Source organism: Malus sylvestris, chromosome 12 (assembly GCF_916048215.2).
Source record: "Malus sylvestris chromosome 12, drMalSylv7.2, whole genome shotgun sequence".
NCBI lineage: Eukaryota > Viridiplantae > Streptophyta > Magnoliopsida > Rosales > Rosaceae > Malus > Malus sylvestris.
This window is the reverse complement of record NC_062271.1, coordinates 16048990-16076129: the sequence shown is the minus strand read 5'-3', so window position 1 is coordinate 16076129 and position 27140 is coordinate 16048990. Positions and strand designations below refer to the sequence as shown.

The following is a 27140-nucleotide window of genomic DNA, read 5'->3' as shown; positions in this document are numbered from 1 at the left end:
AGACCATGTTTTGTAGTACGATTAGGGTAAATTTTAGGGATTTTGGTGACATTGAACTCAGGAACTAACTGGGGAAATTTTTTTCCAGATTTTTTGGCGAGAAACCCGGCCTTTGCAGGCTTTTTCGATCGATCCTAACCTCGTCTCAACCTTAGTTTGGTATGCCCTAGTTCATAATCTCCCAAGCTTCAATTTGACGTTTATTTCATGAAAAATAGTTAAGAATCGAGCTCGAACGGAGCTCAGGGTGTTTCCTGGCCAAACTTGCCGGTTTCGGCTTTCTTCTTTGAAGAAACCGGTAACTGAATCTGAGGAAAAAAAAAGCCCAAACCCCAATCCATGAATAGGCCCAAACCCATGACATGTTCACTCTAACACGGATTCGACCCAGATCCGCGAGACCGACCTGCGAGTCCTAACGGGTCAACCCGACCAGGTATAGAAATAGAAAAAAAAAAAAAAAAAAAAGGCCTAAGCCCAAGTTCCTAAAAGGATTTGGAATATTCTGAGAATATTTTTTTTAATATTGTTTGGAATATTCTTGGAATATTCATTGTGTTGACTTTAACGAAATTTTCTCGGAAACCCTTCTAACCTAATCGACGTCTCGAGTCTTTTTTTTACATCCATTTAGTGAAATTCCTAAGTTTTAAAATAGTTGACCAACTCGGCGTCTTGGTTGACTTTTTAGGGTTGGCCGTTGACTTTTTGTTGACTTTTTACAAAATTTGCCTGGGACCCCTCTTAGCGTATTTCAACACTCTAATTCCAAATCCACACTCTGTTTTCCCAAATTTAATCGTTTAAGTTAAGTTTTACTAATAGGTCTCAATATTATGCTTAGGTGTGATTACTATCAGAGACTCCGCTTTTCCCAACTCGAATGGTTGTGACATCGCAAATATTTGTGAGTAGGTCTTTTCATTTTTTACACACACACACCCACACACACACACACACACACACATATATATATGTATATGTGATTTTGTCCCAACAACTGCTTTTATATACTATAATGTGACATGACATGTGTAGCTTTACAAATAAACTTTCCATACACTTTATGTTTATTATATTATTTGTGAGCATAAACTTATGGCATGACATCCTTACATTTTATCTGCTCATTATTACATGTTTGCACAGTGTCTCTTAGTTATTTGTATTGTCCTGGACCAAAAACCAACTTAACTTGTAGTTCACATGCACCATTTACATTCGCTTTGGATCCAGAGTTAAGTGACAACCTGTCCTTTTGTATGATGTGTTGGACTAGTATGTGCTGCGACCATGGTCTAAAATATCCATAATATCTCGATATTTCCATTGAAATTTCCGTGTTTTTGGACTACCGATATTTCCGATATCATCGATATTTTGGACATTGCCAAGTCACTCATGTATCTTACCATGCAATGTATAAAGTGTAAAATATTGTACTAATTCATTATATATAAATGATTATGGTGTGTTTAAACTTCTTTCATTAATTACTACATATTTTCTACACTCAATGTTTGCCAACTCGCTATATAATCAATTTAAATAAGTTATATCTATCATGCAATGCATTTCCTTCAAATTTTTTGTGATAAACTAATAGATAATTGACTAAATAAACATCCTTCAAAGTTTCAATAAAAAATTTCAAGTTTTTCTTACAATTTCCGTGGTTTTTATTCAATTTTTATCGATATCGATAATATCCCGATATTTCCATTGAAATTTCTATGTTTTTGGACTACTGATATTTCCGATATCATTGATATTTTATACCTTGGCTGCGACTAGTGCAGCTCATGTAATGTAGGACTAGAATGTAAAACCTACACTCAGCCTGTTCTATTGTCTGAATATCTCTAAAATGGACTTGTGTGGCTACATAAATTAATGAGCAGTGATTTCTTATAATATCGATTCAAGATTTAATGTTGAGGAAACTTGTTGTTGTACTCTACATCTTTTAACTCACTTTTGTTGCAGGGTACCGTATTACATACTAGTATTATAGTATTTTTTTAGGAAACTATATACTTGTTTTACTATAAGGGGTTACACCTTTCGAAAATATGTTACAAAACTTTATTTGTTAGGCCCACTCATTCTTGTTTTTCGCCCCTTTAGGATTTTAGTGGCAGAGGTTTCGTGACGACGAGGATTGTTGGCAAAAGCTATTATGTAGGAGACTTCTCCTTTTAGTATAAATGTCATTACCCTTCTTTTATTGCAATGTAGCTATGCTCTGACATCACTTGTGTAATATGGGTTCAATCCTCACTTACCTGCGCACTCTAAATTAGTCACTTTGAGGTTTTAATTTATTTACATTTTCCACATCACCACACTTTATGACTTCATCACCTTCTAGGTGTCGGCTAGCATATCGCGATTTAGGTGTCTGGGTGGTTGGTGAGATTTTATGTCATGAAAAGCCGCATAATATGCTTTTTATTAGTAAAAGCAAAAACATATCTCTCAATGTAAACAACATGCTACCACTCAACCATTTATCTCTCATTTTGTTATACATTGGTGTTTTCACAATATTGAAACCGACAACCCCGAAAGCCAATTAAAAAGCTTATACACATACTTGTAGCTTTCACTCATCTTGATCTTCCCAATTCTTTTCAAAGATCAATAATTCTTTTCAATGATGAAACTCACTATGCATCTTCATATCATGCTTATAATTGTCAAGTTGAATTAGAAGATTCATGAAATCCACACAATCATCTTAAGGATAAAATTTGGCAAAATGAACTTTTTTTCTTTTTTTCTTTTTTTTTTTTTGTCAAAAGGTGCAAATTTGTAGACCAGACTCAAACATCCATACACAGAAGTAAGTCGGTGTTCACCTCACTGAAGTAACCATTCAATTTTTTTAGATGCATATGATAATAATTGACGTTTGCAAGTCTTTTAGCTTTATGATTTGATTTTTTGGGTGCGAAATAGAAATATTCGATGTTAGGAACATTAATATCATTTTCCGCATAAAACGTTTATACATTATGAAACAAATCCTCAAAGTCATCATCTTTTAAGGATTGTAGTCTTTGTTTGCATTCCACTAACACAATTGCTTTCACAACGTCTCGGCCTTTCTTTTGTAATTCTTGTGATAACTCAATTGTAATTCCCAATATAAATCTCATAAAAAAAGATGAAACACAAACCAAAAGTTTGTAGGTCGTTGAACAACCTATTTGCTTCATCTAGATTATCTTGGTTGTGATAACCAATAATTCATTGAAGCACCTCCACCATAGGTTGAAACATTGGCCGCAAGCTTGCAAAACGTAATGCAGCAAAGCAGCACAACAATGACAATAGACTTGAATTTCATTCAAGCATTTCGTCAAATACCTTTCGTGTCGGTTCAGAGAGGTGGATTCCTTGCTCTGCATGGGGTTTTCCAACGGCCAAAGGGGCAGCTGCCCCTACTTGTACTACCATGTCTTCGGCACTGCTTCAAACAATAATAAACAATGTTAAGAGAGAAAGATGTACTTAAGTTACAAAGAAAACCATAAGTTCACACGACATACCTCTGAAAGTGCCTTTCGGACACCTAAATTTTGCTCATCTATCAAGAACAGTACAGCTTCAACAAGAAAAGGCCGTTTACTGTGCTAAGCTTCAGACAACCTCCAAATAAAATCATAAGAATGTTAGATCATGTAAGTCTGCCCAGAATGGAAACAACTCAAACATTGAGAAAAAGTAGAATACCAAATTAACAATGGAGTGCTGAAACGGTTAGCCATCAACATCTGCATACAACTACAGAAACTCTATGGACAAAGTCCATGAATCAAAATGCAGGAACTTGTGTTATTTGAACAAAAAATAAGGAACACATTTTAACCTTCAGTCCAACTGACGAATCTGAGTGTTCTTTGTTGTCATTATTGATGCAAACCACCAGCAGGAGTGTTGATAAAATAATTGTAAGCTCCTGAAAACCACCATGAGTACAAAACAACACAAAATAAACAATACTAGCATCGAAAAGAATATTAGTAGTATTCCGAAAGTAACTAAAGGTAATTCGGCCTATAGTGAATAATATGGCCATACTGATGGCCTCACTTTAACACAGATTAGGTGTTTCATTCCTTTAAAATTGTTCACAAGGTTGAATAGGAAAAAAAGCAGCAGTTATTAAAGATTAAAACCATCAACAAGCTCAACTTTTCTGAACAAGAACAATTTCTAAAACTTCAGCACCAACAAACTAAATAAGAAAAAAAAGAACACAATATGTTTTTCATTACCTCAAAATCAAGTAAAGGAGGACCACTTTCTGACAGTATAGAAGCATTTAAGAGACTGTGAAGACTGCATGTTGCCAAAAAGGTAATATCTTGATCTCTTTTATACCTGGTCGGCGGGATAAAGAAAAAGCTACAAACGTTACTGACGTGTAAAAAATTTAGTGAAGGTGTGTATATCCATGCATGCCTTTGAAAATATACAAGTGCAATACGGGTTTAGGAACTGTATCATCAAAGACTTGTCTACAGAACATTTATTTATAGTGCAGGAGCAGGAAGTACTGTTTCATGATAAATCAATCTTACAGTTCCAATATCGTGGGGACAAGTCTGGGTAAAGCCGCCTTTAATTGTGCCCGGGTAATAAGGCCAACCATCTGTCCTAATGCATCTACAGATGACATGCGAACCTATTCAAGAAAGAGTTTATTAAATTTATAGAAACCAGATTCCAATGCCATTAGTTCTCATGTCTATAAAAAAGAAAAAGTGTAAAGTATCATACATCCAGCAAGAAAGAGAGAGAGAGAATCAGAAACAAGGAATACACGACACTCATTACGTAGGAGTGTTACACTTCACCTAAGCATACAGTTAGGAAGAGAAAAATATACCACTAGGAAAACTCTTCACAAATTTATGCCTAACTAAGCATAGAAACATGATTCATCTTAAAGAAAATAGAAGGCAATTAAAACAATGAGGCGCCATTAAAGTGAAATAAGAAAGAAGACTAAAATGTGTTTCCCAAAATGAAGTATTTGACTGAGTTTAACTTTATTGTAATAACAACTACCTAGATGTAGTTGCAATTAAAGGTTGTAGGAAAACAAAATCACCATGGAAAATAGAAATTACAATAAGAAATAGAAACAACAATATTTTTCAAACCTTTAGATCGCGTGAAGCAGCCCAAACTTTCAATAAAAACTCAAAAACAGAATTCAAAAATGACCTGCACTAAATGATATTCATTCATTAAGACAAGAAGTATAAAATAGGCATAGGAATAAGAAAAGAACCAGGACTGAAGAAACTGTAATGCTAAGAACAACTAATAGTTTATCTCACATGATGTCAGCATCCAAAGGTGAATGCGAAGGGATATCCAGGCTATACTGCCAAACAGCCTGACACCAGCACTTAATAGCTGAAAAGAACAGGAAAGATGGTAAACATCGTCAGCAAACTTATTGAGTAAATTAGTATAATATATTTTATTGAACCTGTGTCAAAAAATAAGGGAAGAGAGAGAGAGAGAGAGAGAGAGAGAGAGAGAGAGAGAGAGACCGAGAGGTAAAAATATGTGCCTAATTGCAACTTCGAAACAAAACCATTTTACACATGAAGACACACAGATAGTTGAGAAGAGTTTATCCACATTTAAAAATGGAAGCATTGCCAGTATTTTAAAAGATCTTGGGCATCTCTATCCATTGCCAATTGGTTTTTGGTTGAATACTCTAATCCTATCATGGAAGTGTGTGGTAATTAACAGGTGACGAATGGCCAGAATTTCTCTGGAGACACTATTAATACAAACTTCCATAACCTTCTCAAGTCACTCTGAAATGTCAAATGAACAAATGTGTTAAGGGTTTGATTTGGTTAATCAATGTGGCAGCCAACACACAAACCTATTTTCCTTTGTTCTTGATTTTAGATGAAAGTATGAAATGGAACCAGTCTTTAAAGTTTGTAAGTTATACAGTGTGTTTTGATACAAACTTTCTTATGCAACTTTGACCGTGTTTGCTACAGCATTTAACAAATAGTTCCACAGTCTACCAAATAATCAAAACCTATTTACTCCAATTTCACTTCACAATATTAGAGGCAAAGATCAATTGAACAAGAAGGGAAAGAGGTCAATATCAATTCAGCATACCATTAGCAAAAATAGGCCGATGGGCATCTCGTACATTTCCAAGAATAGGTACAACCCGTGAAAGCACACCTTTCAATCGTGGGGTGAACTGCAATGCTTCAACAAAATTAAAGCAAAAAAGGTATGGCACATTTTAGTTTAATCCAAAATATAAAACCAAGTAACATGTGGGATCCCAAGGTGGAAGAGAAGCACAAAGAAAGGAAAGTTTAACACTAACCATCAGCATGAGCAAAGTCTGCTAGTATCTGAACCATAGCTGGTAAAGCTGAGTTTGGCCCAGGCAAATGAAGAAAAATTTCTTCCATCATCTGCCAAATCAAGAAAAGAAAAGAAAAAACCAAGTAAAAGAAGAGTTAATTAAGAATATCATGGAGAACTGGGAAGGAGCGAGGTAGGGAGGATGGGTAGAGGGAGAGGTAGTGTGTATGTGAAATCATAGTATAAGTGTAAATAGTCCATTTCTGCTAAAGATTGGGGTTGGCCCAACATCCCACAATCCAAAGAAAAGGGATGTGATCAGTCAAACAGAAATATGTGCTAATAAAATATTACATTATCAGCTTTACACAGAATTACTGAATGCTTCTCAATTATTTAAAAAATGGAAAAAGCCTGACAAAGCCCCACCTTAAACAATAAATAATACTGTAGATTTGGTTAATGCAAGAACTTTCTAAGAATATTGAGATAGCTTGCCCTAAACGGTAAACATCCAGGATCATTTAAGTCTGGGAAGACAATCATATTCAAAATGCAGAGGCAGTCAACCCTAACTAAGCCTCTTGTTATTTCTTTGCAAGGTCATTTTCTCCTTAAAAAACTGCCCAGCAAACAGCAAAAAGTATCCATACAAACCATTTTTACCATTTTATAGCCAAAATTGAAATTTTTACAAAAAAATAATTGCTAAATCCGTATCCTATAACATGGCATTCTAGTGTTAGATTTTAGTTACTTTGGTGAGTGACAACCAAGATTATGGAGAAACCATTTTTCCCATTGTACAATCTAAGCCTGAAAGGGGGCTTTGTAGATAAGTACCTTGGCAGTCAAGTCATGCATGATATTTCTGATTAAAACAAAATGTCACCTCTCACGGGCGCTTGAAAGAAAAAAAGAGAATATACTACTATTTTTCAGTTTATCCTAAGAGGTGTTGTAATAAAAAAGAAAGATAATTGGTTCTAAGATGTAAATGAAAACGTAAAGTTTGTTGTAAAACAACAAAACTTACTAGGTCTGGCAAATGTCTGCCGATTGAAACAAGAACGGCTGACGCAGCTCTTTGCCAGTCTGCATTGAGCTCCTAAATCAAAGAGAACAATTCAATCATGCAAGTAGTTCTACTATGAGATCAACAGAGCATCATCAGGACGAAGAACACAAAAGTACCTTCGAGGATATGATTTCGGCCGTTGCAATCTTAGCAAGCTTAGCCATGAAAGGAGGGTCGACATCATTCTTGTCCAAGGCTCGAACATCATATCATTACTTGGAAAACCCCAGCCATGCTACCAAAACGCTGAAACAAACATACAAAAGAAACCGAACGAAAACCTAAATCTCACTACACATTCAAATTGATACAACAACAACAAAGCCTTTTCCCACTAAGTGGGGTCGGCTATATGAATCCTAGAACGTCATTGCGCTCGGTTTTGTGTCATGTCCTCCGTTAGATCCAAGTACTCTAAGTCTTTTCTTAGGGTCTCTTCCAAAGTTTTCCTAGGTCTTCCTCTACCCCTTCAGCCCCAAACCTCTGTCCCGTAGTCACATCTTCGAACCGGAGCGTCAGTAGGCCTTCTTTGCACATGTCCAAACCACCGTAACCGATTTTCTCTCATCTTTCCTTCAACTTCGGCTACTCCTACTTTACCTCGGATATCCTCATTCCCAATCTTATCCTTTCTCGTGTGCCCACACATCCCACGAAGTACCTTATCTCCGCTACACTCATTTTGTGTACGTGTTGATGCTTCACCGCCCAACATTCTGTGCCATACAACATCGTTGGCCTTATTGCCGTCCTATAAAATTTTTCCTTGAGCTTCAGTGGCCTACGACGGTCACACAACACGCCGGATGCACTCTTACACTTCATCCATCCAGCTTGTATTCTATGGTTGAGATCTCCATCTAATTCTCCGTTCTCTTGCAAGATAGATCCTAGGTAGCGAAAACGGTCGCTTTTTGTGATCTTCGCTAGATTGCTCCGGTCATTAGTGTGGATAAGTATATAAATGGATAGAGATAGGAAAGCAAACAAAAGATGTATGTGGTTCACCCATATTGGCTACGTCCACGGAATAGAGGAGTTCTCATTAATTGTGAAGGGTTTACACAAGTACATAGGTTCAAGCTATCCTTTAGTGAGTACAAGTGAATGATTTAGTACAAATGACATTAGGAAATATTGTGGGAGAATGATCTCGTAATCACGAAACTTTTAAGTACCGGAGTGTGGTATCGTCTTGACTTGCCTTATCTGGGTGGTATCTTTAACTGGTGGAGATGCACAAGGTAATGTATCAATTTCACTTGAAGCTTACTTGTAGTTTCAGGCTTGGTCAAACGCGATACAAACCATGTAGTAGGAATCCCCTAAGTCGCCGAGCTAGAGGATCTGCTGAAAGAGGTGACAGACAAGGTAAGCAATCAGAGCTCCAAGCAATCAGTCCTAGATCAGAACTTTGATTTCGAGTTCCGGCTGATTGTTCACATTCTCCCTATCTTGCAGGCAGCATGAAGGATAAAGAGAAGAAAAATGAGAAGAGATGATATGGGATACTTTTGCTTTTGAAGAAGTAACTTTCCACAGGCTTATTCTTGAACTGGGCTGGAGGATTTTCTGGTTTCCTCCAGAGTATAAGGCCGACTGAAGAATTTGAGGGTCAAAACAAGTCCATCAAATCTATAGTACGTTCGACCTTGCTGATATGGGATACTTTTGCTTTTGACAGAGTAGTGGATGTATCGGCACGTGTGCTGTTACGCTTGTCTCCACATGCTTCCTTGTATCCTTCTCACTTGCCCTATCTGTTCCTCAGGCAGATGCGGTATCTTCCCTGGAAGCATAAGATGTTGAAGATGAGTACTCGAGAGCAATGCCAGGTAAGTAATCAAGTAAGGGGTTCCAGGCAGTCAGTTCCTGACTGGAAGCTTGATTCCAAGTGCTGACTGATTGCTCTCTTTCTCCTTGTCTTGCAGGTAAGAACAAGGCCAAAGGAAAAGACAGGAAAAAAGCATGATATGGGATACTCTTGCTTTTAACCCTGATGATATGAGATATTCTTGCTCTAGTATAGCTTGTTTGCAGAGGTATTATCGGGGGGAAAGAAAGCTGAATATTTCGAAAGGCTTCGTTGGGAGTGCCCTCTCAGATATGAGGAAAGGTTGAGCATTTTTGCAGGTCTGCCTGTCCGTTGGGGATGGAGGTCGACATATATAGGAGTCTCCCTAACAACAAGTAGTAATGCCATTCCTTTACCCTGCTTGGTCATAGCACGGTAGTCTGTCAGAGCACTTTGAAAAAGTGGTCTGTGGTATCTGGAAAGCTGATGTTGCGTGTGAAGATTACAGACAAGCTTTATCCAAGGAGATCCGGCTCTTGAAGTTGGGAAAGTGGTGCCTCTTCGGTTTTCGAACAAGCGATCCTGTCGGAGATCTGGCTCTCGAGATTCGGAAAACGATGCCTTTTCGATTTTTGAGAAAGCAATCCTGCTAGGGGTCTGGCTCTCGAGATTCGGAGAGCGGTGTCTCTTCGATTTTTGAGAAAGTAATCATGTTGGGAGTCTGGCTCTCGAGATTCGGAGGGCGGTGCCTCTTCGATTTTGGAGCAAGCAATCTTGTTGGGAGTGTTTTCTCGAATGTGAGAAAAGGTTGGGCATGTTTGCTAGTCTACCTTGCCACGAAGCACAGAGGTTGACACACAAGGACTTTCCAATTATCCAGCAGTGGTACTGTTCCTTTACCCTTGTGGATAATAATATGGTAACTAGACCTTCAAAATTTATGTGTCTAAACTTTGTTAGTGCTGTTTCTTTGCTATTCTTTTACCCTTCTTGGTCAGAGCGATGTAGTAGGAGCTGCAAGCTTCACGTGTCTCAACTTTGTCAGAGAACTTTGGCAAAGTTATCTGTGGTACCCATGAGCTAATGTTGCATGTGGGAAGTGGGTGATTGAACAATAAGATTCATGTGCTTTCTACTTCACCAGAAATCTTCGACATAATGCCCATAATTTCCGCAAAGCTGAGTGTGCATGTGACAGGTGCTGATAAGGCTGGAAAAGTAGGTGCTTCTTCGATTTCTGAGATCGGCCCTCGTGGTCTCTGAGCAGCCCAGCTTTTGAGAAAGCAAGCGCCTCTTCGATTTCTGAGATCGGCCTTCGTGGTCTTTGAGCAACCCAACTTTTGAGAAAGTAAACGTCTCTTCGATTTCTGAGATCGACCCTCGTGGTCTCTGAGCAGCCCAGCTTTTGAGAAAGCAAACGCCTCTTCGATTTCTGAAGCTCCGTCGAGTGCAGATTTTTATAGAGGCTGGCATTAAGTTCCAAAGCACACTTGAATCTCCACTAGTAAAGCTCCATTCTTGCACTTCTAAGATCTTGATTTGTCCGACCTTTTCTCTCTTCAACACCTTTGAAAATGTCTGGCCCCTCCGACCGTCGTTTTGACTTGAACCTTATTGAAGAGGCAGCCACGCCTTCTCCAGACAACATATGGCGCCCATCCTTCGTCTCCCCTACTGGTCCTCTTACCGTTGGAGATTTCGTGATGAAGAATGATATGACCGCTGCGGTAGTGGCCAGGAACCTTCTCACTCCCAAAGATAACAGACTACTTTCCAAACGGTCTGATGAGTTGGCTGTTAAGGATTCTCTAGCTCTCAATGTTCAGTGTGCAGGTTCTGTGTCTAACATGGCCCAACGCCTATTTGCTCGAACCCGCCAAGTTGAATCATTGGCGGCTGAAGTGATGAGTCTCAAACAGGAGATTAGAGGGCTCAAGCATGAGAATAAACAGTTGCACCGGCTCGCACATGACTATGCTACAAACATGAAGAGGAAGCTTGACCAAATGAAGGAATCTGATGGTCAGGTTTTACTTGATCATCAGAGATTTGTGGGTTTGTTCCAAAGGCATTTATTGCCTTCGTCTTCTGGGGCTGTACCGCATAATGAAGCTCCAAATGATCAACCTCTGCTGCCTCCTTCTTCTAGGGTTCTGTCCAGTACTGAGGCTCCAAATGATCCCCCTCCAGTGCCTGCTCTTTCTGGGGCTCTACCGACTGCTGAGACTTCTCCTAAGCAACCTTTGTGAAGGCTCCCTCTTGTTTGTTTATTTTGACTCATGTATATGTACATATTTATAACTTATCGGGGATATCAATAAATAGCTTTCTTTCATTTCAACGTATTGTGTTAAATACACCAAAGCCTTCTTCGCTAAGTTCTTTGAATTTTCTTTTGTTGAAGCTTGTATGTTAAAGCTTTGTGAGTGGAGCATGTAGGTTGAGGTAATATTCCCTTAATTTCCCGAGTGAGGAAAACTTCTCGGTTGGAGACTTGGAAAATCCAAGTCACTGAGTGGGATCGGCTATATGAATCTTTGAACGCCATTGTGCTCGGTCCTGTGTCATGTCCTCCGTTAGATCCAAGTACTCTAAGTCTTTTCTTAGAGTCTCTTCCAAAGTTTTCCTAGGTCTTCCTCTACCCCTTCGGCCTTGAACCTCTGTCTCATAGTCACATCTTCTAATCGGAGCGTCAGTAAGCCTTCTTTGCACATGTCCAAACCACCGTAACCGATTTTCTCTCATCTTTCCTTTAATTTCGGCTACTCCTACTTTACCCCGGATATCATCATTCCTAATCTTATCCTTTCTTGTGTGCCCACACATCCAACGAAGCATCCTCATCTCCGCTACACCCATTTTGTGTACGTGTTGATGCTTCACCGCCTAACATTATGTGCCATACAGCATCGCCGGCCTTATTGCCGTCCTATAAAAATTTCCCTTGAGCTTCAGTGGCATATGGCGGTCACACAACACGCCGGATGCACTCTTCCACTTCAACCATCCAGCTTGTATTCTATGGTTGAGATCTCCATCTAATTCTCCGTTCTTTTACAAGATAGATCCTAGGTAACGAAAATGGTCGCTCTTTGGTATTTCTTGATCTCCGATCCTCACCCCTAACTCGCTTTGGCCTCCATTTGCACTGAACTTGCACTCCATATATTCTGTCTTTGATCGGCTTAGGCGAAGACCTTTAGATTCCAACACTTCTCTCCAAAGGTTAAGCTTTGCATTTACCCCTTCTGGGTTTCATCTATCAACACTATATCGTCTGCGAAAAGCATACACCAAGGAATATCATCTTGAATATGTCATGTTAACTCATCCATTACCAACGCAAAAAGGTAAGGACTTAAGGATGAGCCTTGATGTAATCCTACAGTTATGGGAAAGCTTTCAGTTTGTCCTTCATGAGTTCTTACGGCAGTCTTTGCTCCTTCATACATATCCTTTATAGCTTGGATATATGCTACTCGTACTTCTTTCTTCTCTAAAATCCTCCAAAGAATGTCTCTTGAGACCCTATTATACCCTTTTTCCCATCTCTATATCTTTCCATCAATCTTCGTAAGAGATAGATTGCCTCCATGGTTGAGCGCCCTGGCATGAACCCGAATTGGTTGTCCAAAACTCGTGTCTCTTGCCTCAATCTATGCTCAATGACTCTCTCCCAGAGCTTCATTGTATGACTCATTAGCTTAATACCCCTATAGTTCATGCAATTTTGTACGTCGCCCTTATTCTTGTAGATAGGCACCAAAGTGCTCGTTCGCCACTCATTTGGCATCTTCTTCGTTTTCAAAATCCTATTGAAAAGGTCAATGAGCCATGTTATACCTGTCTCTCCCAAAACTTTCCACACTTCAATTGGTATATCGTCTGGGCCTACTGCTTTTCTATGCTTCATCTTCTTCAAAGCTACAACCACTTCTTCCTTTCGGATTCGACGATAAAAATAGTAGTTTCTATACTCTTCTGAGTTACTCAACTCCCCTAAAGAAGCACTCATTTCATGTCCTTCATTGAAAAGATTATGAAAATAACCTCTCCATCTGTCTTTAACCGCGTTCTCTGTAGCAAGAACCTTTCCATCCTCATCCTTGATGCACCTCACTTGGTTTAGGTCCCTTGTCTTCTTTTCCCTTACTCTAGCTAGTTTATAGATATCCAACTCTCCTTCTTTGGTATCTAGTCGCATATACATATCGTCATAAGCCGCTAACTTAGCTTCTCTCACAGCTTTCTTCGCCTCTTGCTTCGCCTTTCTATATCTTTCACCATTTTCATCGGTCCTATCCTTGTATAAGGCTTTACAACATTCCTTCTTAGCCTTCACCTTTGTTTGTACCTCCTCATTCCACCACCAAGATTCCTTTTGGTGTGGGGCAAAACCCTTGGACTCTCCTAATACCTCTTTTGCTACTTTTCGGATACAACTAGCCATGGAATCCCACATTTGGCTAGCTTCCCCCTCTCTATCCCACACACACTGGGTGATTACTTTCTCTTTGAAAATGGCTTGTTTTTCTTCTTTTAGATTCCACCATCTAGTCATTGGGCACTTCCAAGTCTTGTTCTTTTTTCTCACTCTTTTGATATGTACATCCATCACCAACAAGCGATGTTGATTAGCCACGCTCTCTCCTGGTATAACTTTGCAATTCTTACAAGTTATACGATCCCCTTTCCTCATTAGAAGAAAATCTATTTGTGTTTTTGACGACCCACTCTTGTAGGTGATCACATGTTCTTCTCTCTTCTTAAAGAAGGTGTTGGCTAAGAAGAGATCATATGCCATTGCAAAATCCAAGATAGCTTCCCCATCCTCGTTTCTCTCCCCAAAACCATGGCCACCATGAAAACCTCCATAGTTGCCTGTCTCCCTGCCCACGTGTCCATTTAAATCTCCTCTTATAAATAACTTCTTTGTCTGAGCAATTCCTTGCACCAAGTCTCCAAGGTCTTCCCAAAATTTCTCCTTCGAACTCATATCCAACCCTACTTGAGGTGCGTACGCACTAATCACATTGATAAGTTCTTGTTCTATTACAATCTTGATTGCCATGATTCTATCTCCTACCCTCTTGACATCTACAACATCTTGTGTCAAGGTCTTGTCCACGATGATGCCAACACCGTTTCTCGTTCTATTTGTGCCCGAATACCAAAGTTTAAACCCTGAGTTTTCTAGATCATTTGCCTTACGACCAACCCACTTAGTTTATTGTAGGTACATAATATTTATCCTTCTCCTCACCATAACTTCCACTACTTGCATAGATTTTCCCGTTAAGGTTCCTATATTCCACGTTCCTAAGCGCATTTTGCTCTCTTGAACTCTACCCTTCTGTCCTAGCTTCTTCACCTTCCCCCGTCTAATAGGATCAAAGTACTTATTTTGTGTGTCCCGTGTAAAGTTGATAGGAGCATATGCTCCCAAACAACTTTATAAAAACAAACCATAACAAATGCAATTCCAAAAAAAATAGACACAAAGGACTGAACTTTACCTGACGCCCTCCTCTCAAAATGGCCGAGCAACAATCAAGCACTAGAAGAGGGTTTCTGCAAAATATCAATTGCAGTTCAATATATATATCAGTGTACACATATAAACTCAACATACATACATACATACATACATACATACATACATATATATATATATATATATATACAGAGAGAGAGTACAGGGTAACAACGTCCTTGAGGGAGGCAATGGAAGATGGGAGATTCATCAGCGAGTAACGAAACCAAAACTTGAACAGCCTCTGAGATCAGAGCTCACCAAACAGTCAAAATTACAATATCAGAGAGTCTCAATTCGGAGAAAAATTTAATATTTGATTGTTCAATTGGCAACTGAAAGTACCTGAAGCGGGAATTGAACTTCCAGAGCTCGAAGACGCCATTGAAGAAGCAGAAGAAGAAGGGGAAAAAATAGGGATGGATGTTCGAGAAGAATACAGAGAGTTTTAAGAGCCTGTGGCAATTTTATTTCCCCCACAAATTTTTGAACGTAAACGGTAAATTGTTTTGCCGCACCAGATCTAAACTCCAGTCGGTGACACTTTTCGTTACGTGAAAAGGTAGCTGTGGGCTTTTTTTTACTCAATCGTCGACGTAAACGAGCCCAATGGTATGTGTGTGTATAACAAAGGAGACCCACATTGCAAATTGAATCTAGCTCAGAGCTGATTTTCACACGCCTATTTTCTCTTTTTTATACGTTTTTATTTTTTATTTTTTATATTATGACCATCAAATTTGATAGATCAAACAAATTAACGGAACAATATTTAGCAAGCGTTTGTGAGTAGCTGAAAATAAAATATTTACCATTTTTCATGCAACTATCTAAAGTTTTCAGCAACTATCTAAAGTTTTCAGCATCAATCTGCCATAACTTTTGGCATGATTCTACCGAAGTAGTGTTTCAGTAAGTGCTTACAGAAATTCTTTAAACATTAGTAGATACCAAAGGAAAAAAACCTCCACCTTTTCGGTAAATCTACAGAACCATGCTTGGTTTTTTTTTTAAGAGGTATTCATCAATTTCCCCCTGAACTTGTGATTATTGGCCAATTCCCCCCCTCAACTTTAATTTGGCCAATTTCCCCCCTCAACTCTCATAATTAGTCAATTTGCAGCATACTGTTAATTTTTTAATTTGATTATAATTAAACAAGTAACTCCGCCTATGTCTTACATGGCCGGTCCCAAGCCCGGATAAAGGAGGAGGGGGAGGGCGTCAGGTAGTCGACAGCCGGCACTCCATGATCACGTCGAATCCTTATGAAAATGAATCCAGAACAAAATCGCGCTAAAGCTAGGGCGTCACCCGTAAGTGGCGGGCTGTGTGGCCTGAGCACAGTGATAAGTGAGCAAGGGTCGCTGTATCTCCATCGGCACCCAGATGCAGTGTTAAATGAGCAAGGGGGCCATAGAAACTTCTTTTCGAACGACTCCACTCAAAGTTGTTTGGGAGCATATGCTCCTATCAACTTTACCCGGGACACACAAAAGAAGTACTTTGATCCTATTAGACGGGGGAGGGTGAAGAAGCTAGGACAGAAGGGTAGAGTTCAAGAGAGCAAAATGCGTTTAGGAACGTGGAATATAGGAACCTTAACGGGAAAATCTATGGAAGTAGTGGAAGTTATGGTGAGGAGAAGGATAAATATTATGTGCCTACAAGAAACTAAGTGGGTTGGTAGTAAGGCAAAGGATCTAGAAAACTCAGGGTTTAAACTTTGGTATTCGGGCACAAATAGAACGAGAAACGGTGTTGGCATCATCGTGGACAAGACCTTGGTACAAGATGTTGTAGATGTCAAGAGGGTAGGAGATAGAATCATGGCAATCAAGATTGTAATAGGACAAGAACTTATCAATGTGATTAGTGCGTACGCACCTCAAGTAGGGTTGGATACGAGTTCGAAGGAGAAATTTTGGGAAGATCTTGGAGACTTGGTGCAAGGAATTGCTCAGACGGAGAAGTTATTTATAGGAGGAGATTTAAATGGACACGTGGGCAGGGAGACAGGCAACTATGGAGGTTTTCATGGTGGCCATGGTTTTGGGGAGAGAAACGAGGATGGGGAAGCTATCTTGGATTTTGCAATGGCATATGATCTCTTCTTAGCCAACACCTTCTTTAAGAAGAGAGAAGAACATGTGATCACCTACAAGAGTGGGTCGTCAAAAACACAAATAGATTTTCTTCTAATGAGGAAAGGGGATCGTATAACTTGTAAGGATTGCAAAGTTATACCAGGAGAGAGCGTGGCTAATCAACATCGCTTGTTGGTGATGGATGTACATATCAAAAGAGTAAGACAAAAGAACAAGACTTGGAAGTGCCCAAGGACTAGATGGTGGAATCTAAAAGAAGAAAAACAAATCTATCTCTTACGAAGATTAATGGAAAGATATAGAGATGGGAAAAAGGATTTACACATGGTCTTTATAGATTTGGAAAAAGCGTATGATAGGGTCCCAAGAGACATTCTTTGGAGGATTTTAGAGAAGAAAGGAGTACGAGTAGCATATATCCAAGCTATAAAGGATATGTATGAAGGAGCAAAGACTGCCGTAAGAACTCATGAAGGACAAACCGAAAGCTTTCCCATAACTGTAGGATTAGATCAAGGCTCATCCTTAAGTCCTTACCTTTTTGCGTTGGTAATGGATGAGTTAACACGACATATTCAAGATGATATTCCTTGGTGTATGCTTTTCGCAGACGATATAGTGTTGATAGATGAAACTCAGGAAATGGTAAATGCAAAGCTTAACCTTTGGAGAGAAGTGTTGGAATCTAAAGGTCTTCGCCTAAGCCGATCAAAGACAAAATATATGGAGTGCAAGTTCAGTGCAAATGGAGGCCAAAACGAGTTAGGGGTGAGGATCGGAGATCAAGAAATACCAAAGAGCGACCGTTTTCGTTACCTAGGATCTATCTTGCAAAAGAACGGAGAATTAGATGGAGATCTCAACCATAGAATACAAGCTGGATGGATGAAGTGGAAGAGTGCATCCGGCGTGTTGTGTGACCGCCGTATGCCACTGAAGCTCAAGGGAAAATTTTATAGGACGGCAATAAGGCCGGCGATGCTGTATGGCACAGAATGTTGGGCGGTGAAACATCAACACGTACACAAAATGGGTGTAGCGGAGATGAGGATGCTTCGTTGGATGTGTGGGCACACGAGAAAGGATAAGATTAGGAATGAGGATATTCGGGGTAAAGTAGGAGTAGCCGAAATTGAAGGAAAGATGAGAGAAAATCGGTTACGGTGGTTTGGACATGTGCAAAGAAGGCCTACTGACGTTCCGATTAGAAGATGCGACTATGGGACAGAGGTTCAGGGCCGAAGGGGTAGAGGAAGACCTAGGAAAACTTTGGAAGAGACTCTAAGAAAAGACTTAGAGTACTTGGATCTAACGAAGGACATGACACAGGATCGAGCACAATGGCGTTCTAAGATTCATATAGCCGATCCCACTCAGTGACTTGGATTTTCCAAGTCTCCAACCGAGAAGTTTTCCTCATTCGGGAAATTAAGAGAACACTACCCCAACCTATATGCTCCACTCAGAAAGCTTCAACATACAAGCTTTAACAAAAGAAAATTCAAAGAACTTAGCGAAGAAGGCTTTGGTGTATTTAACACAATACGTTGAAATGAAGGAAAGCTTATTTATTGATATCCCCGATAAGCTACAAATATGTACATATACATGAGTCAAAATAAGCACACAAGAGGGAGCCTTCACAAAGGTTGCTTAGGAGAAGTCTCAGCAGTCGGTAGAGCCCCAGAAAGAGAAGGCACCGGAGGGGGATCATTTGGAGCCTCAGTACTGGACAGAACCCTAGAAGGAGGAGGCATCAGAGGTTGATCATTTGGAGCTTCATTACGCGGTACAACCCCAGAAGACGAAGGCAATAAATGCCTTTGGAACAAACCCACAAATCTCTGATGATCAAGTAAAACCTGACCATCAGTTTCCTTCATCTGGTCAAGCTTCCTCTTCATGTTTGTAGCATAGTCATGTGCGAGCCGGTGCAACTGTTTATTCTCATGCTTGAGCCCTCTAATCTCCTGTTTGAGACTCATCACTTCAGCCGCCAATGATTCAACTTGGCGGGTTCGAGCAAATAGGCGTTGGGCCATATTAGACACAGAACCTGCACACTGAACACTGAGAGCCAGCGAATCCTTAACAGCTAACTCATCAGACCGTTTGGAAAGTAGTCTGTTATCTTTGGGAGTGAGAAGGTTCCTGGCCACCACCGCAGCGGTCATATCATTCTTCATCACGGAATCCCCAACGGTAAGAGGACCAGTAGGGGAGACGAAGGATGGGCGCCATATGTTGTCTGGAGAAGGCGGGGCTGCCTCTTCAACAAGGTTCAAGTCAAAACGACGGTCGGAGGGGCCAGACATTTTCAAAGGTGTTGAAGAGAGAAGAGGTCGGACATATCAAGATCTTAGAAGTGCAAGAATGAAGCTTCTACTGGTGGAGATTCAAGTGTGCTTTGGAACTTAATGCCAGCCCCTATAAAAATCTGCACTCGACGAAGCTTCAGAAATCGAAGAGGCGCCTGCTCAGAAATCGAAGAGGCGTTTGCTTTCTCAAAAGCTGGGCTGCTTAGAGATCACGAGGGTTGATCTCAGAAATCGAAAAGGCGTTTGCTTTCTCAAAAGTTGGGCTGCTCAAAGACCACGAAGGCCGATCTCAAAAATCGAAGAGGCGCTCGCTTTCTCAAAAGCTGGGCTCCCCAGAGACCACGAGGGCCGATATCAGAAATCGAAGAGGCACCTACTTTTCCAGCCTTTTCCAGCCTTGTCAGCACCTGTCACACGCACACTCAGTTTTGCGGAAATTATGGGCATTCTGTCAAAGACTTCTGGGGAAGTAGAAAACACATGAATCTTACTATTCAATCACCCACTTCCCACACGCAACAATAGCTCATGGGTACCACAGATAACTTTGCCAAAGTTCTCTGCCAAAGTTGAGCACGTGAAGCTTGCAGCTCCCACTACATCGCTCTGACCAAGAAGGGTAAAAGAATAGCAAAGAAACAGCACTAACAAAGTTTAGACCCATAAATTTTGAAGGTCTAGCTACCATATTATTACCCACAAGGGTAAAGGAACAGTACCACTGCTGGATAATTGGAAAGTCCCTGTGTGTCAACCTCTGTGCTTCGTGGCAAGGTAGACTAGCAAACATGCCCAACCTTTACTCACATTCGAGAAAACACTCCCAATAAGATTGCTTGCTCCAAAATCGAAGAGGCACCGTCCTCCGAATCTCGAGAGCCAGACTCCCAACATGACTACTTTCTTAAAAATCGAAGAGAGGGTAAAGGAACAGTACCATTGCTGGATAATTGGAAAGTCCCTGTGTGTCAACCTCTGTGCTTCGTGGCAAGGTAGACTAGCAAACATGCCCAACCTTTACTCACATTCGAGAAAACACTCCCAACAAGATTGCTTGCTCCAAAATCGAAGAGGCACCGCCCTCCGAATCTCGAGAGCCAGACTCCCAACATGATTACTTTCTAAAAAATCGAAGAGACACTGCTCCCCGAATCTCGAGAGCCAGACCCCAGCATGATTGCTTTCTCAAAAATCGATGAGGCATCGTTCTCCGAATCAATCGAAGAGGCGCTCGCTTTCTCAAAAGCTGGGCTGCTCAGAGACCACGAGGGCCGATCTCAGAAATCGAAGAGGCACCTACTTTTCTAGCCTTGTCAACACCTGTCACACGCACACTCAGCTTTGCAGAAATTATGGGCATTCTGTCGAAGACTTTTGGTGAAGTAGAAAGCACATGAATCTTACTGTTCAATCACCCACTTCCCAGACGCAACAATAGCTCATGGGTACCACAAATAACTTTGCCAAAGTTCTCTGCCAAAGTTGAGCACGTGAAGCTTGCAGCTCCCACTACATCGCTCTGACCAAGAAAGGTAAAAGAATAGCAAAGAAACAGCACTAACAAAAGTTTAGACACATAAATTTTGAAGGTCTAGCTACCATATTATTACCCACAACTGTAAAGGAACAGTACCACTGCTGGATAATTGGAAAGTCCCTGTGTGTCAACCTCTGTGCTTCGTGGCAAGGTAGACTAGCAAACATGCCCAACCTTTACTCACATTCGAGAAAACACTCCCAATAAGATTGCTTGCTCCAAAATCGAAGAGGCACCGTCCTCCGAATCTCGAGAGCCAGACTCCCAACATGACTACTTTCTCAAAATCGAAGAGAGGGTAAAGGAACTGTACCATTGCTGGATAATTGGAAAGTCCCTGTGTGTCAACCTTTGTGCTTCGTGGCAAGGTAGACTAGCAAACATGCCCAACCTTTACTCACATTCGAGACAACACTCCCAACAAGATTGCTTGCTCCAAAATCGAAGAGGCACCACCCTCCGAATCTCGAGAGCCAGACTCCCAACATGATTAATTCCTCAAAAATCGAAGAGACACTGCTCTCCGAATCTCGAGAGTCATACCCCCAGCATGATTGCTTTCTCAAAAATCGAAGAGGCATCGTTCTCCGAATCTCGAGAGCCAGATACCACAGACCACTTTTTCAAAGTGCTCTGACAGAGTTAAAACATGTGAAACTGGCAGCTCCCACTACCGTGCTATGACCAAGCAGGGTAAAGGAATAGCATTACTACTTGTTGTTAGGGAGACTCCTATATATGTCGACCTCCATCCCCAACGGACAGGCATACCTACAAAAATGCTCAACCCTTCATCATATCTGAGAGGGCACTCCCAACGAAGCCTTTTGAAATATTCAGCTTTCTTTCCCCCCGATAATACCTCTGCAAACAAGCTATACTAGAGCAAGAATATCTCATATCATCAGGGTTAAAAGCAAGAGTATCCCATATCATGCTTTTTCCCTGTCTTTTCTTTTGGCCTTGTTTTTACCTGCAAGACAAGGAGAAAGAGAGCAATCAGTCAGCACTTGGAATCAAGCTTCCAGCCAGGAACTGACCGCCTGGAACCCCTTACCTGATTACTTACCTGGCATTGCTCTTGAGTACTCATCTTCAACATCTTATGTTTCCAGGGAAGATTCCGCATCTGCTTAAGGAACAGATAGGGCAAGTGCGAAGGATACAAGGAAGCATGTGGAGACAAGCGTAACAGCACACGTGCCGATACATTCATTACTCTGTCAAAAGCAAAAGTATCCCATATCAGCAGGGTGGAACGTACTCTAGATTTGATGGACTTGTTTTGACCCTCAAATTCTTCAGTCGGCCTTATACTCTGGAGGAAACCAGAAAACCCTTCAGCTCAGTTCAAGAATAAGCCTGTGGAAAGTTACTTCTTCAAAAGCAAAAGTATCTCATATCATCTCTTCTCATTTTTCTTCTCTTTATCCTTCATGCTGCTGCAAGATGGGGAGAAGGTGAACAATCAGTCGGAGCTCTGATTGCTTACCTTGTCTGTCACCTCTTTCAGCAGACCCCCTAGCTCGGCGACTTGGGGGACTCCTACTACATGGTTTGTATCGCGCTTGACCAAGCCTGAAACTACAAGTAAGCTTCAAGTGAAATTGATACATTACCTTGTGCATCTCCACCAGTTAAAGATACCACCCCTGGATGGAGGAAGAGTACTTCCAGAGAAGATGCCACATCTACCTATGAGACAGATAAGGCAAGTCAAGACGACACCATACTCCGATACTTAGAAGTTTCGTGATTACGAGATCATTCTCCCACAATATTTCCTAATGTCATTTGTACTAAATCATTCACTTGTACTCACTAAATGAGAGCTTGAACCTATGTACTTGTGTAAACCCTTCACAATTAATGAGAACTCTTCTATTCCGTGGACGTAGCCAATCTGGGTGAACCACGTACATCTTGTGTTTGCTTTCCTATCTCTATCCATTTATATACTTATCCACACTAATGACCGGAGCAATCTAGCGAAGATCACAAAAAGCGATCGTTTTCGCTACCTAGGATCTATCTTGCAAGAGAACGGAGAATTAGATGGAGATCTCAACCATAGAATACGAGCTGGATGGAAAGAGTGCATCCGGCATGTTGTGTGACCGTCGTAGGCCACTGAAGCTCAAGGGAAAATTTTATAGGACGGCAATAAGGCTAGCGATGTTGTATGGCACAGAATGTTGGGTGGTGAAGCATCAACACGTACACAAAATGGGTGTAGCGGAGATGAGGATACTTCGTGGGATGTGTGGGCACACGAGAAAGGATAAGATTGGGAATGAGGATATCCGAGGTAAAGTAGGAGTAGCCGAAATTGTAGGAAAGATGAGAGAAAATCGGCTCCGGTGATTTTGAACATGTGCAAAGAAGGCCGACTGACGCTCCGGTTCGAAGATGTGACTACGGGACAGAGGTTCAGGGCCGAAGGGGTAGAGGAAGACCTAGGACAACTTTGGAAGAGACTCTAAGAAAAGACTTAGAGTACTTGGATCTAACGGAGGACATGACACAAAACCGAGCGCAATGGCATTCTAGGATTCATATAGCCGACCCCACTTAGTGGGAAAAGGCTTTGTTGTTGTTGTTGTTGTTGTTGTTGTTGTTGATTATAATTAAACAAGTGTGTGTAAGAAACTAAATAAGATGTATGTTAATCATTTTCCTATGTCTTTATCCTATTACAAATAGATTAAAATTTAGAATTTTACAATTTATCATAGATAGTATTATTAGTCCAAATAAATCAGTATGGAGTAATTTTATTTGATTTTTTTTACTATACAAAATTGATAACGAAAAGGATTGATGTGTTCATTTTTGTATGTGAATACAATTTTCTTTATAAAAGTGAAAGCTAAGTTCAAGTAAATTGCAGAGAATCGAGCTTTAGTGCAAAAATGGCTAGTCAATTCATAATTTTCGACTCCTTATTAAGAATAACCCATTTTATTGAAATAGGTCTGATCCATGAGTTTAGGATTATTATTTCTTCTTCTACATGCTTTAAACCCGATTCATAACTTTTTCTTATAATCAACCCATATCACATACTAATTGTATTATGTTTTTGTACATTTTACCCTATATTATGCAGATGAGTTTATGTTAATTTTAGTACTTTGTTGGAAGTTATTAGAAAGATTGAAAGAAAAAACAAAGAATAGATGGAAAATTAAAAAAAATTAACAGTAGGGTGCAAATTGACTAATTATGAGAGTTAAGGAGGGAAATTGGCCAAATTAAAGTTCAGGGGGGAAATTGACTAATTATGAGAGTTGAGGGGGGAAATTGACCAAAATTAAAGTTGATGGGGGAAATTGGCCAATGGTCACAAGTTCAGGGGGGGGAATTGATGAATACCTCTTTTTTTAAACATCTGTTGGACATTTAATAATGTTATTTTAGCATTAAATTTATTAATTGAATGGGAATTAGAAGTGGTGCCTTTTGGTGAAAGATATGTCTATCCTAAAATGAAATTCATATGAAAAGTTGCAACTTTTGACTTATGAATAGTCACATACTTTTCAAAAAGACGTCTCAACTTTTATAAATAGGAAAGCTCTCTTATAGTTGTAGATTCACTTTTTCGTCATTTGCATAATCATACATGTAGCGCACTACATATTAGAGTGTCGCATTGAGTCTATATGAGAAAGTATTCAATACAATCATGGTTCATTGGAGCCTTGTAATTTGGAATGCTACTATTACAAGGATGTGGTCATTGTATCCTGTAAGATGAGTCATGAGCATCATAGTGTGGCGTAAACTTGTTTTAAGAACAAAATATCAAACATTTACCCCAACCAATTCAGGTGTTTCTAACCTAATTCTCTTAACATTGTTTATTATTTTTTGAAGCAGTGCCGAAGACATGGTAGTACAAGTAGGGGCAGCTGCCCCTTTGGCCGTTGGAAAACCCCATGCAGAGCAAGGAATCCACCTCTCTGAACCGACACGAAAGGTATTTGACGAAATGCTTGAATGAAATTCAAGTCTATTGTCATTGTTGTGCTGCTTTGCTGCATTACGTTTTGCAAGCTTGCGGCCAATGTTTCAACCTATGGTGGAGGTGATTCAATGAATTATTGATTATCACAACCAAGATAATCTAGATGAAGCAAATAGGTTGTTCAACGAACTACAAACTTTTGGTTTGTGTTTCATCTTGTTTTATGAGATTTATATTGGGAATTACAATTGAATTATCACAAGAATTACAAAAGAAAGGCTGAGACGTTGTGAAAGCAATTGTGTTAGTGGAATGCAAACAAAGACTACAATCCTTAAAAGATGATGACTTTGAGGATTTGTTTCATGATGTATAAACGTTTTATGCGGAAAATGATATTAATGTTCCTAACATCGAATATTTCTATTTCGCACCCAAAAAATCAAATCATATAGCTAAAAGACTTGCAAACGTCAATTATTATCATGTGGCCCTCTATTTTCAAGTCATTGATATGCATCTAAAAAAATTGAATGGTCACTTCAGTGAGGTGAACACTGACTTACTTCTGTGTATGGATGTTTGAGTCTGGTCTACAAATTTGCACCTTTTGACAAAAAAAAGAAAAAAAGAAAAAAGAAAAAAAGTTCATGTAAACACGGAAATTCCTGCGATGAACGAGACAAGAAACACGTGTACAAAATAATATTTGTATTGATGATTTAGGGGTTACAATCTCTTCTACAAATTTAGCCTCTGATTCTATCTTTGCAGTGGGTGAATTTGATGTTGTTGGTCCAAAGGGCCGTCGGGGCTTGATCTTGGGATAAACAGTTGTGCAAATTTGTTGACGTCGTGGATCCAAAGGGCCGTCGGGGCTTGATCTCGGGATGAACGAATGATGAACGATGGACACTTTCTTCAAGGGCCGTCGGGGCTTGATCTTGAATCAGCGGAAGTTCTTCAAGGGCGGTTGGGGATTGATTTTGAATGAGGATTTGACGAAGAACGAAGAGAGCTTTCTTGATCCTTCGGGATTTGCTTGGGAGCTTTTGAGTTTCAAAGCTTCAAGGTTGTGGTATGAGGTGAATTGGTTATGAATTGGTGTCCTTAAAATGAATGCCTTGGCCTCCTATTTATAGAAATCCAAAACTTGATTTTTTGGATTTAAATAATTAGATGAAATAAATCATTTCTGCCAGGTGTTGACACGTGTCCCGTTTGATGACTTTTTCGATTTATTTTGATTTTTTCGTTTATTCACATGCTATGTGTAAAATTTATGTGACACATAAACATTGAAATTTTAATTATTGATCAACATTTATTTTACCGAAATTTCGATGTCTACAAATGCCCCCACTTCAAGGCGCGTCGTATACATGTGCTTGTCACGTGTAGAAGATGCGTTTTGAAGTCCCTTATTGCAGATGTTGATCCAAGGGCTGTTGAGGCTTGATCTTGAACTGGGTTGGTGATTTCTTCAAGGGCCGTTGAGGCTTGATCTTGAACTTTGTTTGAAATTTCTTTTCAAAGGCCGTTGAGGCTTGATCTTGAAGGTTGAAATTGGACCACAAGGAGCTTCATGTGGTAGATGATCTTTTGCTTTGGTAGTGGGTGAATCGGCACGTATTTTGTTACGCTTATTGACTTTCCACAGCTTTGATCTTGAACTGGTTTGGAGGATTTTCTGGTTTCCCCCAATTGTTGACTTTCCACAGCTTTGATCTTGAACTGGTTCGGAGGACTTTTTGGTTTCCTCCAATTGTTGACTTTCCACAGGCTATTCTTGAACTAGGTTTTGATTTAAGGGTGGTAGACACTTAATCTTGAATCGGACTTGTGATTTCCTCAAGGGCCGTCGAGGCTTGATCTTGAATTTGGCTGGAAACTTCTTCAAGGGCCGTTGAGGCTTGATTCTTGAAGGTTGACTCGAACATATTGCAAGCAAGCACGAGGTGAAAGTGACGACTTGTTGCTTTGTTCAATCTTTCTAATTCACACCTAAGCAGTTTGGTCAACGGTATGATCTTCAAGATTGATGAGCTTTTCTTCCAGTTGGTGACTTGATCTTTAAGGATTTGATTCAAGGGTGGTAAATCAGCACGTGTAGCTCACAACGTCTAGCGGGTCGACCCAAGAATTTGAGGGTCAAAACAGGTCCACCAAACCCAGAGTGATTGAAACCCTAATGATATGAGATACTTTTGATTTTGAAGAAGTAACAGATGAATCGACTCGTGTTTTGTTGTGCTTGTCTCTACATGCTTCAAGGTATCATTTTCCCTTGCCTTATCTGTTCTTCAGGCAGATGTGGTATTTTCTCTAGAAGCATAAGATGTTGAAACAATGGGTATTTCGAGGGCAGTGCTAGGTAAGCAATCAGGGAAGGGTTCCAAGCAGTTGATTCCAGATCAGAAGTTTGATAC

The 27140-nt window shown here is 40.1% G+C and overlaps 1 protein-coding gene across 2 annotated transcripts; it reads right to left on the bottom strand.

Annotated features, from left to right (window-relative positions):
- Positions 1-3044: 3044 nt before the first annotated feature.
- LOC126591747 (protein SHOOT GRAVITROPISM 6-like) lies at positions 3045-15245 on the bottom strand. Of its 2 annotated transcripts, none has more exons than XM_050257433.1 (15): positions 15124-15245; positions 14943-15022; positions 14762-14816; positions 7567-7696; positions 7409-7480; positions 6392-6482; positions 6172-6267; positions 5355-5433; positions 5175-5238; positions 4590-4693; positions 4284-4389; positions 3875-3964; positions 3739-3800; positions 3555-3654; positions 3045-3475 (listed from the first exon to the last, which is right to left on the bottom strand). In XM_050257433.1, the coding sequence occupies exons 4-14, from the start codon at positions 7612-7614 to the stop codon at positions 3639-3641; spliced, it is 828 nt and encodes a 275-aa protein (XP_050113390.1). In that variant the 5' UTR covers positions 7615-7696; positions 14762-14816; positions 14943-15022; positions 15124-15245; the 3' UTR covers positions 3045-3475; positions 3555-3638. The 2 variants fall into 2 exon arrangements, with proteins under 2 accessions (XP_050113390.1, XP_050113389.1); XM_050257432.1 differs by having other exon boundaries at positions 3045-3472.
- Positions 15246-27140: the final 11895 nt, after the last annotated feature.

Coding starts and splice junctions, on each gene's coding strand:
- LOC126591747 (XM_050257433.1), bottom strand. CDS start 7,614: ATGGCTAAGCTTGCTAAGATTGCAACGGCCGAAATCATATCCTCGAAG. Junction 5,239..5,354: donor CCTTTGGATGCTGACATCAT/GTGAGATAAACT, acceptor CATTTAGTGCAG/GTCATTTTTGAATTCTGTTT. Junction 3,965..4,283: donor CTCCTTTACTTGATTTTGAG/GTAATGAAAAAC, acceptor GGTGGTTTTCAG/GAGCTTACAATTATTTTATC.